Here is a 21,779-nt window from a genome sequence, read left to right on the forward strand (position 1 = left end):
TACATCCACACACACTCTCCTCACTCTCTCTCCGAATTTTTCTAGCTCGAGTCGAGCTCAAAATCAATAGAGTAAACGCATCTCAAATATTCAACATTATTGTCTGGTCCAAGATGGGAACCGATGCCCAATTTCATGAGCTACACTAAGGTCGGGATATGGTCAATGGAAGGACCTACTTGTATGGAACTCGATAACATAAATGTTCACACCAACATTCACCTAGTCTCTAGTGTTATGGACCGTTGCTAGACGACCACCCATGGTGACGGGCATTTCTGATTAATGGTTAATTGAAAATGATTAATTAAATTAGATTTAATTAATTATTTGTGTTGGACACAATGCCCAAGTCTAGCTGAGGGTGAACCTAAAAAGTCACACACAAATCATTATGGAATTTGTGGAATTAATTCGAGAAGAAACGAATTAATTTAATTTAATTAAATTAATTCAAGGAGAATATATAAATGATTGGATCATTTATTTAATAATCCATTTGATGGATGACAAAAGAATTAATTAATTCGATTAATTAATTTTGGACTTAACACCTTTAAATTAATTAGATTAATTTATATGGTTTGACTTAATTAATTGATTAGATCAATTAATTAGAGTTTGTGTTTAGATTTATTTAATTAGTTTAAGTGAACTTTGGACTTAGTGGGGCTATAATTAATTTAATTAAATATTATCCAATGGACTTTGGTTGGACTTAATTGAAGCCATCGCGTCAGGAAAAAGAACAATAAAGCCCGCGAATTAAATGAAGCTCGGTTCATACTTGAAGTCCAAGCCCATTTGAGGGAGGTAGGAACAAGTAAAGAAGGAGTTGAAAATTCTCACCATGATAAACATAATGGAGTGATTATTTCATCATGGTTGGAGGTTATATGCATGTGTGTGTATAGGTTGCATTGGAGGCAAACTTGGTAGTTATTGGATTTTGAATTCAATTGTATGTAATATACAAAACTACACACATATCATGTATGACCAGCACCTAAGCCACGAAATTTGCTCTTTTTTCTCTAAAAAAATGTTCTCCTTTTTGTTACACATTGAATTGGATTCAAGTTAGAATATAAAACATTCCAAAAGCACTAAATACTAGTGTTAGTTTGGAGTTGTTTTTCTTCTTTGTTCTATCTAGCAATAGAAAAAAAACTACATCTCTTCCTTAGTGTGGTGTGGACAAATTAGTGAGATTCTAATTTTGGATTCTAAAGTGAATGGAATGGAAGAACGTAAAGAGAACAATGCATGTTGCTGCTCAATTATAGAAACAAAAAGGTAAAGTTTCAATTTTGTTTCTATGTTTTTTGTTTCATTCTTTAGCTACTTATCTAGCATATTTATATGCTGATTATTATGCTTTTGACAAACACTGAACGCCCGAGAATCTCAAACAAAACACCTCTTTGAACCATTTTAACAATTCTTTTATTTCACACTTCCGCCGCGTTCTCGAACCATCCGATTCTTTCAGACGCATCATTTAATCCAAATGACATATCATTTCACTCAAATTAACGCATCATTTCATCCAAAGGGTTTCACCCAATGAACACATTATTCCAACCAAAGAACCCACCTTTGATCAAATACAGTTGACTGATGATTGTGCGTCATCAATCATCATTCACGCGTCGCACATCGTAACCAATCACTTGTTATGATTTAACCTAATCTAAATAAATTTATTAGTTAAATTTATTCTTTAATTTTTCATTCACCGTTGTCCAACATTTTACTCATCTTAGAGAAAACTAATTAATAAAGTTACAATACAAAATATTAAGGGGTTGAAGATATATTTTTTAAGCTATGCACCTCAATATGTCCCCACTAGGTGGTGTACTAAGTATAGTAATGAATGAATAGATGAAAAAATTTGTATTTTTTACAGTATTTTCTTCTAATTTGATTTGTCTTGTAAAAAATAAATTAATAAAGCGTACAACGCAACAAAATTAGAGGGTTTGAAGATGTATTTTTCAAACTGTGTACATCAACACGTTCCCAGCACAGTGTGTGCTGAAAAATAGATTAAAAAAATTTGTATTTTTTTGCAACAAGTTCATCTATTTAGTATTTCTCTTAACGTAAATAAATTAATTAAGTTTATAATGAAAACATTAGAGCCTTAAAGATGTATTTTTCACGCGATGCACATCAACATGCCCCAACATAGAGTGTGACAAAGGTAGTGTTAAGCAAATAGAATTAAAGGTAAAAAGCCCTCGTATTTTTCGAGGTAAATAACATTGACACTACATGAAGTTATGTTGAAATACAAGAATATCCCATACCTTTTGCAAAATTATAGGTACACCCTTTAGGGTTGACAATGTACTGTTTTTTCATGGGGTGTTGTGCAAGTTTTTTTCTATGATAGGTTGTTGTTATAATTACACTTGCAATTTTAAATGATGTATTTGTAATGTTAAAAAAATGTGAATTTTTTTTTTGTGTATATAACTCTAAATTTAGGAGGTGACAATCTAATTTACTTTATTTCATTTTTTACAAATACCTTTATTTTTTTACTATTTTTTGGAGAAAATAAATTAATAAAATCTACAATACAAAATGTTAGGTTAAATATGTATTTTTCTATCTACTCACATCAACATGCCCATGGGGGGGGGGTTGAATAAATAAAATAACAAAACTTGTATATTTTTTCTAATCTTTACAATTTTCATACCATCTTGATACCTTTATATAAAAAAAATAATCAATTTCACGAAAGATATTTGATAATGTAACAACCTAATTTTGTCATTTTTGTTCTATATAAGTTTGTGTAAAGACACAAAATATTAGTAGGACTAGTAGAATAATGGAAATGTAACTACTTGTATTAAATAAATACATTAAAAAATATGATAATTTTAAATAAAGACACTATAAATATTTTTTAAGGTCCTCAAGGATCTGATGGTAACTTGACGATGATTTGAATATTTATGTGATTGCAGATTCGAGGAATTACCCTAATATGAATGAATAAGGGTGGTCTCCATACAACTTGTTAGGTTTAATAAGGTGTTTCGGACTAAAATTCCTCAATGTTTAAATTAATATTGAGTTCAGGTTATAACGGTTGCAAAGTACGATATTAATAATGAATAGCCTATCTTCTATCTTGTAAAGTGTATAAACTCATATTTATAAGAGTCAATTGTACTAAATTGTACAGAGCCAAGTGTCATCTAAATAACCATTTGACATGTTTGAAATTAATGATGACTATTTGGGTCATTAGGCCACGCAATTGGGTGCAACCTGACCTGATATAAAAGACGTGAAAACTTTGAATGTTTAGGAATTTTCTCATTTATGAGGGGCAAATATGTCTTTTGGGGTTATTTCATTGAAGTTAGTTGGATCAGAAATATAATTATTTATTTATATTTTTATTAATATCAGTAAAATTAGTAAATTTTAATTGATAAAAAAATTTATTTATTAAATAAAATAAACATTGAAGGTACTATAGATAGTTGCTGAATTTTGGTAAAAAATTTAGGAGAATTTATTAAAAAAATGTCAAAAAAAAAAAATTAGTAAAGTAGGGTGAAATTGAAATTGTTAGAAAAGTAAGTGGCACCGCGGTTACTGACCGCGGTGCCACAATTTTTAATTAAAAAAAAAAGTTTCTTTGTGTCACTGCGGTCACAAACCGCGGTGACATTGTTTTTAAAAAAAAATTTTTTTTTTAATGTGTCACTGCGGTTTCGAACCACGGTGACAATTTTTTTATTTTTTATTTTTTAAAAATTATTTTATTTTACGACGAATTGTTGTCAACTTCTCGTTAAAATTTCGGTACTATTATGGTGAGTTGTCAGCCATCAAATATACCATTCGACTCTCCTTGATGAGACGAACATTTCCCCACAAATAATTTCAAGTTTTATCAATCGTAAATAATGAATTTTTAGCACGAACACCGCACCTTTCGGCTATCGATTCGCCGCCACCGGAGCGACCCACGATCACGAACCACCGCCACTGGACTCGCCTCGACCTAACGGTTCTAACGAGACCAACCTACTTCAATTTTATTAAATATTTGTTAAGATATGAAAATTTGAAGTTTTTTCGTCGAAAATTCGCATTTAGGCTGTTTGCTGTCATTTCTCCACCGTCAGGACGAATCACAGATTAAGACCATAGTCGTTCGAATCCTGTCGTCCAGACGATTCCAACAAGACTAATCTTGCTCAATTTCATCAAGTATTTGTTTGTTCAATTAAAATACATATGTTTTAAAATAGTTATAATTTTATTAAATTTTATTTATTAATTAATAATACTATTTATAATTAATTAATAATACTATTTATAAAAATAATTAATTAATAATACTATTTATAATTAATTAATAATTAATAATTAATAATACTATTTAGACCAGTCTTGCTCAATTTCATCAAGTATTTGTTGAGATTTGAAAATTTGAAAATTTTTCCACCAAAAATTCGCTGAAACTATTTGTCAAATTTATTTTCTTTTTTCTTTTTAATTTGTTCAATTAAAATACATATATTTTAAAATATTTATAATTTGATTAAATTCTATTTAATTAATTATAAATAGTATTATTAATTAATTATAATAGTATTATTAATTAATCATAAATAGTATTATTAATTAATTAAATAGAATTTAATAAAATTATAACTATTTTAAAAATTGAACAAACAAATACTTGATGAAATTGAGCAAGATTGGTCTTGTTGGATCGTCTGGACGACAGGATTCGAACGGCTATGGTCTTAATCTGTGATTCGTTCTGACGGTGGAGAAATGGCAGCAAACAACTTCAGCACGAATTTTCGGCGGAAAAACTTCAAATTTTCATATCTTAACAAATATTTAATAAAATTGAACTAGGTTGGTCTCGTTAGAACTGTTAGGTTGAGGCGAGTCCAGTGGCGGTGGTTCGTGATTGTGGGTCGCTTCGGTGGCGGTGAATCGACGGTCGAAAAATGCGGTGTTCGTGCTAAAAATTCATTATTTACGATTGATAAAACTTGAAATTATTTGTGGGGAAATATTCGTCTCATCAAGGGGAGTCGAACGGGTATATTTGATGGCTGACAATTCGCCATAATAGTGCCGAAATTTTAACGAGAAGTTGACAATAATTCGTCGTAAAATAAAATAATTTTTTTTTTTAAAAAAAATTGTCACAGCGGTTTTGAACTGCGGTGACATATTTTTTTTTTTTTTTAAACACAATATCACCGCAGTGAGATAGAGAAGTTTTTTTTTTTTAAATAAAAAATTGTGGCACTGCGGTTAGTAACCGCGGTGCCACTTACTTTTCTAATAATTTAAACCGCGGTGACATATTAATTTTTTTTTTTAAACACAATATCACCGCAGTGAGATAGAGAAGTTTTTTTTTTTTTAAATAAAAAATTGTGGCAGTAACCGCGGTGCCACTTACTTTTCTAATAATTTTAATTTTATCCTATTTTACTAATTTTTTTTTCTTACATTTTTTTAATAAATTCCCCAAAAATTTACGTATACAACAAACCTCAGAGTATGTTGTAAATTCCCGAGCATAAATCAACTTGCAGAGTGCGTGTGTGTGTGTTTTTCTTTATAATTTAAAGAAAAAAGGAAAAAAGACAATCCACAAAGGAGGAAGAATCGGCCCAAATCCAATAGCTAAACCCGAAGGAGAAGTGAAAACTTCGGCCGCCAACCATTTCTTCGTCTTCTTCGCTTTCCTCAATACTCGAATCCATTCCACTGATAATTCCTTCACTCGATAATCCCACAATTTTTCTCACGAAATGTCGTCCGAAGAGCCACTGCAGAGCACTCCTTCCGAGGAGAATCCCGAGAAGAAGCTCTCCAAGAAAGAGCTAGCCAAGCTGGAGCGACAGCGCAAACGCCAAGAAGCCGCCGCGGCCGCCTCTGCTGCAGCCGGTGTTTCCGCTGTCACCCTCGAAGCCGAGGACCCATTGGCGGCGAATTACGGCGAAATCCCGTTAAACGACCTGCAATCCAAGGAAATATCCGGTAAGAAGTGGACGGAGGTAAAGGATTTGACTAATGAGTTGAAGGATCAGGTGGTGTTGATACGTGGGCGCGCCCAGGCGATCCGCGCTGTCGGGAAGAAGATGGCGTTCCTGGTGGTGAGGGAACGGGGTTTTACGGTGCAGTGTGTCTTGACTGTGGCGCAGGATGTTGTCAGCCCGCAGATGGTGAAGTTTGCCACTAGTTTGAGCCGGGAGAGTATAGTTGATATCGAAGGGGTTATATCGGTTCCGACCCAACCAATCACTGGCGCTAGTCAGCAGGTATTTTTCTGGGGTTTTGGTGTTTTATGTTTTTTGGAAGATTTTTGAAAGAATTGAAAGGTTTTGGAATACTTCTAGTACGCTTCTGCTTGTGAGTTCATACTACTTAGGTATCAAATGTTTGCATCTTCTGCTTCTTATATCTGTAGTTGTATATTGAGTTACGAGGTTGCTTGCGTGATTAGTTTAGAATCATTATATGGGTCTTAAGTTTACTTGTATTAATGTGATTATGTTATTGTATTTTGTTCTTCTGTTGTATCTAAGAATATTTGGTGGATTTGTTTGATTCTGATAGGTGGAAATTCAAGTGAGGAAGCTTTATTGTGTGAACAAGGCTATTCCAGCACTGCCTATTAATATTGAGGATGCAGCAAGAAGTGAGCTCGAAATAGAAAAGGCTTTACAGGTATACTGCTTCATTTATACACATGTTTTCTCGTGCGATTATGCACGTGACTCGTCTTATACTTGAAACTGTCGTAGTGACGAGTGTTTTCTGGATGCAGGCTGGTGAGCAGCTTGTGCGGGTGAATCAGGATACTCGTTTGAATTTTAGAGTTCTTGACATGCGTACTCCTGCCAATCAAGCAATTTTTCGAATTCAGTGTCAAGTTGAGAATGTAAGTCTACACAGGTTCAGTTTTGTATGAGATCCCCATTTTCGTAGGCAGTTATATCTATCTCAAGGTCTCAAACGAGTGTCTTTTTTCTTTTGTTTCCTACATGCGGTCCATGTGGATTTAGTAACACTAATTGAAATTCTCACGCAGTCTTAGTAGTAATAGTGATATCTATTTGTCTTGGTGAAGTTCAGTTATGGATTTCTGAATGTTTTTGCCTAATGTGTGAGCCCAAATTTGGGTTTGGAGGTATTTTTATAAGAAAATTTTGGGTAGTTGTTCAATTTGGTGAGACTTACCGATATAAGTTCATGCTGTCTGGTGTAATGGCCAATATTTTGGAAGAATATTGATATTTTTGCAGTTGTCCTCTGCATTTTTTTGTTGTTGGTTGACATCAATCTGGCGATGCTTAATTAACTGCCACTATCAGTTTATATCTACATACTGATCCTAAATGTTATTATGTGTTCATGCAGATATTTAGGCAGTTTTTGTTGTCTGAAGGTTTTGTTGGGATCCACACACCAAAATTGATTGCTGGTTCTAGTGAAGGCGGGTCAGCTGTTTTTAGATTTGATTACAAAGGAACACCTGCATGTCTGGCACAGTCACCACAGCTTCACAAGCAAATGTCGATTTGTGGTGATTTTGGTCGTGTATTTGAAGTTGGTCCTGTCTTCAGAGCAGAGGACTCTTTTACACACAGACATTTGTGTGAGTTTACAGGTCTTGATGTTGAAATGGAGATTAAGGAGCACTATTCAGAGGTATGTATTATTTTGTTAGAAGCTTGGGCTACTTCTAGATCTCGTTTTCTAGATGATGACCTGACCATATTCATGCAGGTGATGGACATTGTTGATCGCTTATTTGTGACAATGTTTGACAGTTTGAATGAGAAATGTTCCAAAGAGCTTGAAGCCATCAATAGGCAATACCCTTTTGAGAAGCTGAAGGTTGAGCCATTAACAGTTTTACACCATTTATTATTTAGATATCATACTAAGTAGAATGATCTCTGAACTTCATGAAGAAAAACATTGGTTGTTGTGGCAGAACCATGGTTTGGCTATTCCATGTGTCCATCCACAGACATGCTATTTCCAAAAGCTGGTGTTAATTCTTATAATTGACTTTGCATATGCAGTACCTTCGGAAGACCTTGAGGCTTACCTTTGAAGAGGGGGTTCAAATGCTGAAGGTAAGTGTGGAGAAAATGAGTGTTGATATCTTTCTGTAAAGAGATGTCCAGTCTTATTTTTGTCTTGAAGACAATTGGTGAAGATGTGAATGCTATGTAAAACTAATTTTTTTCAAGAGATTGTTTTATATGTCTAATATTAACCCAAAATATGCAGGTCTGTGAAATTACATGCTTTATGCTTTCAGAAATTCATGTTTTTGGCAATTATAGACTTATAGTGTATATTCAATTTTGATGTTCTTAGGAGGATTCCTGATTGCTTAAATATTGTGGAAGGCGAGGGTTCTATCAATGGGCTAAATCAATAAATTGAGCACACTATATAACGCATTGCTGAATATTCTCCCCAATAAAAGTTTCAATCTACAATAAAATATTAAAGAAACTACACTAAATTAAAAATGTGATCTGATCCGTATGAGCTCAATTAGAATATACAGTGAAAATTTTAGCATAAGAATACGTGTGTATGGTACACTTCCTTTATAAAAGCAAATAATGGAAAATCTGTGTAATAGATGCTAATATCTGTGGATTAAAGAACTAGGTTCACTATGCATTAAATTCTTAATTAGTAGTTACCTAATTAATGAATACAGTTTTCAGGATAAAATGTTGTGCTTTTACTAGAATTTTTAATTGTTGGTCTTCTTCACTGGTTTCTGCTTTGTGCCAGTGAGTGCTTGTAAATTTTCATTTTTATCCGTGATAGTACATATATCATTATAAGGTAGGTCTGTGGTACCTTAATGACTGCTGCTTCTGCAGGAAGCTGGTGTCGAAATTGATCCCCTTGGAGATCTCAACACTGAATCAGAGAGAAAGCTTGGCCAGCTTGTACTGGAGAAGTATGGTGCTTTTTACTTATTGATTCTATTCAATCTATTCTCTTGAACCTATGAGTAAGGTCACCATGTAAGAGTGAACCTTGTCAACTTGTCAAATTCACCGATTTAAATTTCAATATGTCTGAAGACAATGACTAGAAGCTAAAAGGTGTAGCTTCAGCTTGTGTTTTACATCACCTGTATTTTGTCCCTATTTTTTCTTGCCTTATATCTCTTTTTATTTCCTGTGCAAGTGGATGTATCTGGCAGAATTTATCATGTTGAAATGCTTATTGTAGGTATGGCACTGAGTTCTACATACTTCACCGCTACCCTCTGGCTGTTAGACCATTTTACACCATGCCTTGTCATGATAATCCGAAGTATAGCAATTCATTTGATGTTTTCATTCGGGGTAAGCATGGAATTTATTCATATGCCTGAGTCATTTTCTTGCCCAAAATATGCAAATGGCTGCATTCAAAATAAATGCTGAGAAATGGTTCTTGCATATCTTCAATATATCTGTTATTACTTGTTTCCTACAATATACCTTGCATGTTTCTTAATTCTCCTTCATGGTTGACAGTTGAAGTAAACTTGTACTCATGTCATAAATGTTTGAGCTGCTTTGGAACTTGTTCTCTCCTATATAAGAAGCACGAAGTTCTTATACATCTTTTATGAGCCATAATAAGAGGAAGTTCTGCATTGATGAATTGGGATCTGATTCCTAAATATTTTATTGGTTTCTTTTTAGGTGAGGAGATTATATCAGGAGCTCAGCGTGTCCATGTCCCCGAGTTTTTGACTGAGCGTGCACAATCATTGGGAATTGACGTCAAGACAATATCAACATATATTGATTCCTTCAGGTGCACGTTCTATTAACTATTGTCCTTTTTCATATTCTATATATTTATTCTTATTCTCAAAATTCAAAGTCTTCACACTCTATGCTGTTTGCTACATTATTTTCACAAGATTGCTGAGAGCCAAATTCTCTTTATTGAAAAAGGCAGGTTGTTTGTTGATTACTTGATATTTAATTCTATGCTTATGACCTTGAAAAGAATTATGTTTATTTTGTCCTTCAAAAGTAGAAATGCTGTTTGAGGTTGCAATTATACAGAGTAGGCTGATGGGAAAACCAAAAAGATCATAGATGATATTTCCAGAACTAGCTGTGACCTTATTTGTTGGATGTGAAAACTAGGAAATCGAAAATAATTTTTACTTTTTTGGTATGGAAGGAACATTGAGATGTTTTGACCCTGTTCTTTTGTTGTCTCCCTATAATGAGCACAAATTCCAGATAGACCCATTTCATCCTTGCAAAACAAGGGAAAAGTAGATGTTTCCTAGCAAGATGGAAAGATTCTCACCTTTGCAGTGAATACATTTCCCCTCGTTATATTTGCAGCAACAACTAGTTGTTTCCTCGTGTCAATTTTTTTCTTTCCTTTTCTGCCCCTTGTATTCTCTAAGAATCTTCTTATTACAGGCTATGTCACCACTAGAGAGGTTTATGCATATTACTAATTTTGTCTTTCTTGTGGGAGTTCAATTATGGTCCACACATTCAGAACTTGCTTAAAATGGGGAATATGGGGTTTCTTTATCAAGTTATTGTAGGTATTGCATTTATCAGGGGGTCTCGTCAGTGTCTTAATTGCCTTTACCAGAAGTGTAATTACTTGTGTGCTTCAATATAAAGAAAAATCACCTGTCACAGCATTTGGTGTAAGTAAAGCATGTAATTGCTACTGAAACAATTCTGTTATTCATCGTTACAATATGTTACTGATTCCTTGGTGCTTCTTGAAAGGTACGGCGCACCACCTCATGGTGGGTTTGGAGTGGGATTGGAGCGCGTAGTGATGCTTTTCTGTGCCCTCAACAACATCCGCAAGACATCACTTTTCCCTCGTGATCCACAGAGAATAACTCCATGATTATCGCTTTGGGTTTCCCCTTGCTTTTCTAAAGACCTACTGTTGAATACTGTCCCAATTGTTTTGGTATTGAAAAGACTAGAATAGAATTATGCACACTTGATGATTGTTAATGAAACGATATTTTGGCAGCTCAAGGTGTTCATGGCCCTCTCCTGTTCATGGTCTCCTGAATTTGCTGTGTACTCGAGTCGAACGCGGATTGTTCAGTCTCAATCAGTAGTTATTAGGTTCAAGAATCTGCTGCATTTGAGTGACCTCGACTCTGATCATGACCACGAGTTAGGGCACGAATTCAGGACTATAGATTGCATACATGTTTGGTATCTCAGCAGAATGAGTTAGATTCACTAAATTGGGAGCGGTCCGTTCGTTCTTCAACAAAAGTGGCTGGCTACTGTTGTGTATGCCTTTTCTGTCAAGTGTAGATGATGCAGATCAGGAATATAGAGCAAGTGATTGTGATGCACTCGAGAGCTTAGGGTTGCAAACTAAATTAATTGAAATGGATTGTTAACTTTTCGTTTGAATTTAATTTGTTAAATTGAATTTGAGTATTTTTTTTTTGTGTTTGATTTGAGGTAGTTTCGATTAATGTAAAATTAATAAAATATATTTAAAAAAAATCAAATTATTCAAATATGATTTATGTTTAATTTAATTAAAATTGGTTTGAGTTTGATTATAAGAACAATCAATCAAATTTCAAGTATAATTTTTCAAGATCAATGTTAGTTCAAATAAGTTTGCAAATGTGTTGTATTCGATTTGAAGTATTTGGCATCCTACGAAAGCCCAATTGTGGTGAAAGGTCTTTTCAAAAAGTAAAATTGACATAAGTATTAAGATAAAATACGAAAATATGAATAACAAGAAGAGAGAGAGATGTGAATGTGATGATCAATGGGGTCTTCCTTTACTCCAACTCCTCCTGCGCCCCCCATCTCTAATGTCTTCGTCTACGGCAGCCTCCTTGCTGACGACGTCGTTCGTCTTCTCTTAGGTCGCGTTCCTCCTTCTTCCCCTGCCGTCCTGCCCCACTAGTCAGTCTTTCTCTCTCTCTCTCTGCATCTCTAATTATATCTGCCTTACCTGAACAACATATGTATGTCTCTTTGGCTGTTCAACTTTCCTCTTTGATTTTCTCCATCTGGGTTGTTTCCCATTTCTATCAATTGGGGGTGCTACACCTTCTGATGCTTCATGTACTACCTAAACATATTACAGTTGCTCCCTTTTGACTGTCTAATCTAATCACAACTGATGTTGAGATTGAACTGCTATTTGGGTGGGGAAGGAGCCTAGTTCTTACATCTCCTTCTCATCCCTCTTGATTATCAATGACTAGGAAGCATAATCCATCTGCAACTCGAATAGAGAAACATGTTCATGAATATTATGTCCTCTTGTTTGTTTACTTGTGAAAATCTTAAAATACGTGTCTGAAACTAAATTAGAAGTAATGGTTGCATCCGGATTACGTTCTTGTTTAGGTTATAGCAAATAGCTGATCGACCACCCACCAAGGGTAATTTACTTTTTGTTTCATTATTATGTCATGTTGCTGAATGCTGACAATTTCTTTGTGTTCTCTTTTTGTAGCCAAAGGTTTAGTATCAAAGCATGTGTTTACCCTGCAATTGTACCTGCTCAAGCTAAGAAAGTTAACGGGAAGGTTTGTCCGCAATTACTGCATTTCTCTTTGGCATGCTACTCTAATCTAAAATCATTATGAGTATGTTATGATGCATCATCAGACAGGTAGATGCTCCTCTTTATGTCTGCGTTTTGAGATTATTCTTAGGGAGTCACAGAACTTATGTCATGGCACAACAACAATTGTTTATGTAGTATGGCAGATGTGCGACTATCTACATGAATGGTTGTGATTGTTCTAATTATCGACATGTTTATGCGTGTGCAAGTTTTGTACTTGCTTAGTTATCCAGTTTAACAATGGTCAGATTTTGCTATCTTATGATTGGAAATGAAAGATACCTGAAAGATCTTGCAGATTTAGATTACCAGCTTGTCTGGTTTTTTATTAGAAAAATATCAGCTGATTCAGTAACTATTGATACAGGTACTGTTTGGTATTACTCCTCCTGAACTCTATATCCTGGATGAGTTTGAGGATGTTGAGTATGAGAGGACGACTGCCGATGTTCTTTTGGAGGTATGCCAATTTAGTTTGTGTTTTATTGTAGATTTTGTTATCTGCATATTTCGGGCCTTAAATTTAGATCCAAGTAATTTGGTGATATCAGTTCATATAATTCGGGACGGTATGGTTACCATTTTTGATCTCAGGCCTTACCACCATTAATGCTTGCACATCGTTCGATTATGCAATATAATTTTGATAGAACCATGCCCAATCTTGTTCGTGATGTCCACGTCTATTGAGTGAATGTAAATGTTGTTCACTAACCAATGGGTTCAGGGGAATGTCTTGAACCATGCCAAATTATCGAAGCACCCGTTCGTGGTGATGGATTTCAACGATTGCAATAACGGGTATTTTATGTGCCATGGTGTTCGAAAGGCATAAAATCGTAGTAACTGGATATCGTGCCCTCCGCCACCATATGGTGTCCGGATAAATTACAACATTATATCATTTAATCAGCACAGAAAAATCTATTTATCAAGAAATATACTATGTCATCACCACATACCTCATTTAGTTTCATCCAGTCCAGCATATTCCTAATAATGCGGAGTGTCCGGGATATATGATATGACTACCTAAAAAAATATGGGTGCCAATGAAAAATTTAACTGAACAATTTTGGTTTACTATTATAATTATAAATGAATTAAGCATACCGTGCAACATATGGAGGAAGCAGCAGGATGTTTTGGTCGTCAATTATTGTGGGCCTCAATTCTATATTATTGGTGGAGAGAATTGGCGCTATGGTTATAATACGACACCATGCCCAAATTTATAACAATTACATGGCCCCACTTATATTAACTTTCTGTCTCTGCGATGCTGTATACAACTCTTTATATAAATATGCCAACATCGCTACACTCTAATTAGATATACCACCTTCGTGGATGTCCTGCATATTGTTGTAAATACAATAACGGCACAGTGTTATCCGTAGCATCAGGATATAATATTCCACCAATAATGCACAAAACATGTATTTGTGCCTCCTGCAATACCTTCTCAAAAGGGATGTCACTGTCACCCGTATTGCTTAGCAACCAGTCATGCAAAATAAGGAGCCTTATTTGCGAATGTTTAAATGCCCTCTCATCCGGTTGGAACTCCAAAAATTGAGGCAATATCTTGCCACTGTTGAGTAGTCCACTTTGTATCTACTTCAGTAATAAGATTGCTTTAAATTGAAAGATTCCAATTGATGGCTATGTCCTAAAGTGTGACCATCGCCTTGCCAATTGAAAAATGAAAAGTCTGAGATTCATGTCTCCATCTTTTTACTAATGCATTAATAATATGTTGGTCAATTTCAATATGACCACACTAGATAACTCCTAAAAAATCCATTTCTATAACACTTGTAGAACATGATTGTGGCGTGGAACAAGTTGAAAAACCCGAAAAAGGAATATCACCACGCCTTGCATATAAGGTTGTGTCTTGACCTACTGGCACATCTTCAAATTGATGAGTTGACTGCCCTATCATGCGGACCAAAACTAACCATAATTCTACTCTCAATAACAACTTCTTTTTTTTTTTACTGCTTTCAAAAAATTTTGCTGGCGAAATCTTTTTGGCTCAAGAAAGTTTGCTTGTGGTGCTTCCTCCTAACGAAAGCAGCATTTTATAGAACCAAAATTTTGTGTTTCAAACAAAATTGGTGTTTGAAACTCCAAATTTGTTACATGCATGCGTCCAATTAGACAGACGCATGCATGTTTTCCCCCCCCTGGTTCTGCCTATATTTTCAAATGTTTTGAAACTACACCTTTTCCATAATTTTTATTTGCATTTAATACATAATTTTCCTACATAAGGACACGAGGTTTTGACTTTGTTCGTGAACACTGAGTGAGCTAGTACTTGTTTAACCATTAGCTGATAATGTCTTCTGAGAAGCTATAAATAAAAATAGGTTTTCTCTATTTTCGCAGGATGGTTCAGAAACGTTGCAAGCCGACATATATGTTTGGGCAAACAAGACCGATCCAAACTTGTTGGGCGAGTGGGATTTTGAGGTGTGTTTTTGTTTTCTATACATCGTCGCAGTTTTCTCTCGTAGAACAACGAAATACTATGTATGATAATCAGCCTCGAATTTGTTCCTCAAGTAATCTCTGGTTGAATTTGCATGTTCTTTCTCAAATGAAGGATGCCAGAATTGTTTTAAACAATTCCTACACAGAGCCCAGAAAGTTTTGCATGTTGTTTTCCTGCGAAATTCCTATGTGGTCATGTCGTTTCCCAATCGTGTGTTGATTATGATTGAACTAGGAATGGAAGCTATTGCACATGGAGGACTTCTTGAAGATGACAAAGGCTTTCATGGAAGAAATGGAGCTACCTGATTCAAAGACCGGAGTTGAAACGTAAGAATCCTTTACCTGAGGAACCTCCAATAATCATTCCAACCCTGAAGTAGTATAATGTTTCAATGTCTTGAATTGGACAACGGCTCTTAGCAAGGTCTCTGTATCTGTCTTTAAGAACATGTTCAGCAGAAATCTCTTTGTGCAGGTAATGCTGGCGATTCAGAAATTTCCAGTTCATGAACAGCGGACAATCCCAGAACCAACTTTGCATAATCTCTCATTCTTCATCCATTGTCCGATTTACTCAGATTAGCCTAGACGTGCGCTGAGCACGCCGTGTTAGGCCATATTAATTTCATTACCTTAAGCTTCCCAGAAAGGACTTGAGATCCTGTCTTAAAAGGGTTAGCAAGGTTGCCTTTAAGGTTGTTGGAGAACACAAGCCTTTCACTTCTGTGGAACAGTTTCGATCGCGTACTTTTAAAAAATTTGCATTTTATTTTACATCTTAGTATACAAGAATTCGTTTTCCCTGCATCTTTATTCTTTATATACGTGGTGTGTATGCGAACTACTATTTTAGAACAGACGATCCGAAGTTTTTAAAAATAAATGCTTATAAATCAACAATCATTCTTGATTAGTAAAAATAGCATAAATTCCTAACTTCATTTAAAACTTGAGGAAAGACTTTACCTAATAATTGATGAAGGCAAGTTGGGTATTGTGAATGCCTTAGTGCTGAGGCAAACTTGCAAGGGACTGGAAAAAGCAATAAAAAAGATCACTCTTCTCTCTTTTGGAAAAGCAAAGTGGGCTGAGATTACTCTTTTCTTTTTTCTCTCTCTCTCACTCACACACACACAGGAAGACTTGTTTGATACGAGATTTGTCATAATTATAATTAATTTTTTTATTTAATATTAATAATTACTTAATAAATATTCTCTTTTAACATCTCATTATAGGGATATTTGTTAGACGATTGTTAATTTTAAAGAGTATTAATAATTTTTCAAATAATGAGAATTTATTTTTTTATTTTGATAAATTTTAAGAGAATTTCTTATAATTTATTATATATATATATATATATATGCAGCAGAAGAAAAGTAGATTATGACAATGTATTAATAATTCTTGGTTAACAGCACAATCAACTTTTTGAAGGTCGGTGCACATCCAAATCAATCTCCATCTCTAAGTCCCCACTTTATAACTTATGAACCCTAATTTTTCTTGTATTTACTGCTTCTACCAATGCCACCCCACATTATCATATATGTTTAATATTACCAAAAAGAAAAAAGATAATTTTTGATGAATTAATTAATTAGGTCCGGTGGGTAGATTAGGTTTGATGAAACATGTCAGATATTACCTAAAAATTATAATTTATTAATTCTTGGTCACGTATTATTTCAAACATATTTTAATACTCTTAAAACAAAATTACATCACCTATAATTATTATGTTTTTTTCTTTCTCAACTCAATTGACTTTTTTAATTTTGGTGGGGAAATTGCATTTTAGTCCCATACGACAGCGGTGTGTTGTATTTTTGTTCTTATAATTTATGAATTTAACACATTTAATTTTGTAAAATAAATATAATAATATATTTGGTCCATAAAATAAAATTGTGGTAGATTTTTGGTTTTAGGAGAGGAGATGAAATTAGAAGAAATTTGAATAAAGTGTTGGTATATATATTGAGAAATTGAATAAAAGGTGGGAGGAGAAGGAAGTAAAATGAGGAGAGTGAAGTGAAGTGAAGTACATCTGAATGAGACTTCTTCATGCAAATGATTCCCACCTTTTTCTTTCATCAGAAAGCCACTTTGGCTGCTTCTCTCTCTCTCTCTCTTCAGTTCTTCACCTACCTTTGTTTCTATTATATAATCATCAATTCCCTCTTCACATTTTCCCCCTTTCCTCTCTCTTTCTCTCTCTCTCTCTTGAACTCCCATTCTTCACAGCTAAGGAAGTGAAAAAAGAGAAGCAAGAAAAATAGTGATCGTCTGCGCGAAATGGATAATAAGAAAAATACAGTGTTCAAGAACAGTTCAATCTTTGGTTACAGTGATATGAAGAGAAGCCCGTCTGAATTGGCACTTGAGGAGCTCTTCGCTTCCACCGAAGATGACCGCAAAATTCATCACAAAGCTGACATCTTTGGACCCTCTGCTGATGCTTTTCATGCTCTCTTCTCCCTCGACAATGCTACTGATGATCACATGCTTTCACCTTTCAAGAATCTGGTTAGTCCATCTCACCCTTTTAGAATCACACACACATATTCTTGATTCGTATTGAGGTTTTGTGTATGTTTAGTGCTTCATGGTTAGAAAATATTCGATTCATTGTTTTCTTGAAGATTCTTGTTCTTTCTTACCATCACATAGGCAGAGCAACCTGGGAGTTCTCTTTTAATGTTCTTTTTTGTTTTTAAATTTTTAGGTGTAAATTGGGACGATCTTTGATGTAGTGCTGATGGGATTGAAAAATACGAAGGTTTCTTTACCTACGGAATTTATTTGATAGGTTGATGATGATGACTGGGCAAGCATAGGGAGTTTATTACATACTTGTAGTGTTTTTTTAATGTTGTAAGCATAAAGAATAAAGAATTGAGTGCAGGAGTAGACAACTTGCCTCTAGAACCAGTAGGATTCAAAGGTTTCATATTCCCTGTTCATCAAATTATCGAACTTTTAATTGTTCTATGTCAATAATACTTGTCCGATTTTGCTGTCGAAATTTTGCGAATTTATAAGATAACAATAACATTTGAATAAATGACTGTTCGCTTGTCCTTTCGTATACGTTCTTCATATTTGGTCAAAGAATTCATATGTGCTAATTTAAAGTAAAGTAGTATGTTGTTCTTTTTTGGTTAACATGTTAAAGTAAACTTAACTTTATCAAAGTTTATGCTTTACAATCGTTTGTCTTACAGTTTGGCAATTGGAAAGCCATTAATAATTTTTAATCCTCGTGTCGAGATAAGCTATTACCACAATAAAGTTGCGCGCACACAGACATATATATATATATAAATATATATATTTGTATGTGGAATGTTCTCCGTTTAAAATGAAAACATGTTAAGACATTGACCCCTTTTTCTTTTTCGTGGTAATTTCTGTAATAATGATTTCTTTTTTGTATGAATCCTATGTGGATCCTACTTTTGATGTTGGCCGTCCCTTTTTATATTCTCTAGTGTTCCAAGAATTTTCAACCACTCTTCTGGAAAACCAGTTAGAAAGAAAAGATGAAAACCATTCTTTCTTGTAATTCTTACTTTAGTATTTCATTGTCTTGAATGCGTAGCTTTGTTGTAAGAAATGTGGTGGTGTTGGTCGTAACATCTGTCCTATGTGCAGTGCCGGTGTGCAAGGAGAACATGACAAAGATCTGAGTTTAATTTTTTTTTGGAAATATGTTGTTTTGTCTTCTCACATCTTCAGCTGTTTTCTTAACTTTTATTCCTTATGTCCGATGGGAAAGGGATGGTCTGTGGTTAATAGATTCGGTGTGGAAACACCACATGGATGATAGAGTAGGTGGGCAGTCGGTGTGATTGAATCTGCCAATTGCAAGTAGATGCAATAGCTCTGACCGAGTGTTGTGATTCTTAATAAGATTCAATTATTACCACCTTTTACTTAAATATAATCGTGATATGAATTATTCGCATGTGCAATAAAACTTTGCAACCTTTATTGCAGAGTTACTTAGAAGCATTAAGAAACTTTACGGGCGTGCAATATTAAACCAGTTATGTAGTACTCGATTTACTCGTACGTCTGTTTTTCTTACTCCGACCAGATTGAATTCACACCTATTCTTTTCCATTAGGGACTTTGCTTATGATGTAGCTTGCTCTTGAATGTCAGGAAATTCGTAAAGGGTCGTCTGGTCCTAACTCGTTGGCAGATAATCCGTTCTGGTCCCGGAATATTTATCCTATCCAGTCAAATACTTCAGCACCGATTGATTCACAATCATCCATATGTGGCAAGTGAACGTCGCAAGATTCCAAAGCACTCGTTTTTTGTTTTCTTTAACTCGTGTAGAAGTGAAGAAATTTAGTACATGTTCTGATTCTTGAGTACTCGACCACTGAAGTTTCCGGCTTCTGATTTTGCAGTTGATAGTCCAATATCGGGCAATAACTCAAAGGTTGGAGATAATCAAGCAGTTGGAGCTAGCAGCGGTTCGTCACATGAGCAAACCGATGAAGACGACCTGGAGATAGAAGCTGGTCCTTGTGAACAAAGCACGAATCCTGTTGACATCAAGCGCATCAAAAGGTACACATGTTAGTCCAGAAAATGGGATAGAGAATGTGCAAAACTCGAGCACAAGAAAGCTGACATCAATCGAGAATGTCATTTCAGGATGGTTTCTAACAGGGAGTCGGCTCGACGCTCTAGGAGAAGAAAGCAAGCCCATTTAGCAGATCTTGAACAACAGGTGTCGTGTGCATAAGCTTTCAGACACTTTTCTTTTCAAGTTATCGCTTACATCGTTCGTACATTGATGTTCCCGGACAATTAAGTGAATTTTGTCCTTTTATGAAGGTTGAGCAATTACGAGGAGAGAATGCATCCTTGTTCAAACAACTTGCAGAAGCTACTCAGCAATTCAAAGATTCCACGACGAATAATCGAGTGCTTAGATCAGACGTTGAAGCTCTAAGAGCTAAGGTACCATTACTGTTGTGGCTTGTTTACAGTCGAGTATCGACATCCCAATTTTATGCTACCCATGTAGCCAGTAATCCTTAAGGGATACGAGCATTTAGACCAGAATATAATGATCTCGTAAATGAAATGCTGGCATCAGCATATATGAACTAACGTTCTACATTCAAGTTACTATCCACACGGACAGCATCGAACCTCCACTCATGTAGGCACAGTAGTGCATGCTCTAGGTAGCCTCTCTCATTACTTGAATGTTCTAATTCAGGTGAAACTAGCCGAAGACATGGTCGCTCGCGGCTCATTGACATCCAGTTTGAGCCATCTACTTCAGAATTACCTCAACACGCCCCACGACTACATGAATAACAACATAAACCGCATGGACCACAACGTCTCCCCAATAATGGCCGGTCGTCCAGACGACAATTCTTCATTTACTGGGCTTTCAGCATCACCCGTTGGACTTGAGAATGCCTAGCCCTTCAACGGCACCGTCTCCAACGGCATCATCTCTAATGCAGAGATATGGACTTGGGACTCTCATGGTGCTCCTCCAGCATCAAAGTGATGTAGGTAGTTTTAAAGCCTAGTTTTCTCCAACTGTGTGTGCTTTTTTTGTTTTTTTTTTTTCAATTTACTCTCTCCTGTATTGGACTTCTGTACTTGTGGAGATTTTTCATATTTTGCATATTAATTATGGATTTAGCTAATGGGACAACTCCTTCTACACATAGTAACAGGACTACAAAAAAATTGCCTAAAAACCAAGAACTGTAGTAGTTGCTATTAGGCCTCAAGAATAAATCAAATGAATTGATAATTGGTCGAAATCGATCGATAAAAAACTCGTTTAAATTCAATTGTTAAATTCAAGCAAACCAAATTTTATCAAAAGTTTTTGTTCAATAGGCTTTTGAGCTCAGTTGGAGTTGGATTTGATTAAGTGCGAAAATAATAAAATATACTTAAAAAAAATTTCAGATTACTCGAGTTCGACTGAAATTTAATCGAATTCAAACTTGTTTTTGAGCTCGATCAGATTAATATTCAAATCCAATTCAAATATTTATAATTTATCAACAACGGCTGTTAATTTGTTTATAATGGACAAAATTTGATGGTTTGAATTAATTTTGCTATAAATTTATGGGTTTTTTTTGCATCCACCCCCTCTGAAATTTTGTTTTTGACATCTATCTCTCTTGAGGTTTGAATATTTGGCAAAAACCTTATATTTTACTTAAAAGAGTAAAATACCCATAACTATTATATATTTACATACAAGCCATATATTACTTTTAAAAAAATAATTGTTTTTAAAGTGAAAATACGAAATTTGAGGATTCCAAATTCAAGCTTTGACTTCATTAATAGAAACATTAAAATATGTGTAAATTATTAATTTACAACAAATCAAGCTCTACTCTCATTAAAATCATTTTATTCACTAATTAAATTAAAATTAATTATAATTTCAAGCTCCATAAAAGCCCATCAGTTTTTTCAGAGTAGCTTTTCTATTGTAATTCCTGCTATGTTTATTCTATTTCATATATAAACACCACATGTATAAAATATTAGTTCAAATAAAATTGAATATGTAGTTTTTATATACATGATATGTGTAT

General features: G+C 34.7%; 3 protein-coding genes across 3 annotated transcripts; all 3 read left to right on the forward strand.

The window, feature by feature from the left end:
- LOC105160157 (aspartate--tRNA ligase 2, cytoplasmic) lies at positions 5,644-11,474 on the forward strand. The gene is made up of 10 exons (XM_011077450.2): positions 5,644-6,332; positions 6,631-6,741; positions 6,842-6,955; positions 7,435-7,725; positions 7,804-7,914; positions 8,106-8,159; positions 8,931-9,010; positions 9,289-9,404; positions 9,750-9,864; positions 10,818-11,474. The coding sequence occupies exons 1-10, from the start codon at positions 5,823-5,825 to the stop codon at positions 10,942-10,944; spliced, it is 1,629 nt and encodes a 542-aa protein (XP_011075752.1). The 5' UTR covers positions 5,644-5,822; the 3' UTR covers positions 10,945-11,474.
- On the forward strand, positions 11,798-15,972 carry LOC105160238 (AIG2-like protein D). Its single transcript, XM_011077566.2, has 6 exons — positions 11,798-11,987; positions 12,547-12,619; positions 13,028-13,120; positions 15,058-15,141; positions 15,398-15,492; positions 15,641-15,972. The coding sequence occupies exons 1-6, from the start codon at positions 11,848-11,850 to the stop codon at positions 15,642-15,644; spliced, it is 489 nt and encodes a 162-aa protein (XP_011075868.1). The 5' UTR covers positions 11,798-11,847; the 3' UTR covers positions 15,645-15,972.
- Positions 17,303-20,878, forward strand: LOC105160317 (basic leucine zipper 9-like). Its single transcript, XM_011077677.2, has 6 exons — positions 17,303-17,697; positions 19,339-19,459; positions 19,593-19,755; positions 19,843-19,918; positions 20,026-20,151; positions 20,417-20,878. The coding sequence occupies exons 1-6, from the start codon at positions 17,467-17,469 to the stop codon at positions 20,627-20,629; spliced, it is 930 nt and encodes a 309-aa protein (XP_011075979.1). The 5' UTR covers positions 17,303-17,466; the 3' UTR covers positions 20,630-20,878.

This window comes from Sesamum indicum, linkage group LG1, assembly GCF_000512975.1.
Source record: "Sesamum indicum cultivar Zhongzhi No. 13 linkage group LG1, S_indicum_v1.0, whole genome shotgun sequence".
NCBI classification, from domain to species: Eukaryota; Viridiplantae; Streptophyta; class Magnoliopsida; order Lamiales; family Pedaliaceae; genus Sesamum; species Sesamum indicum.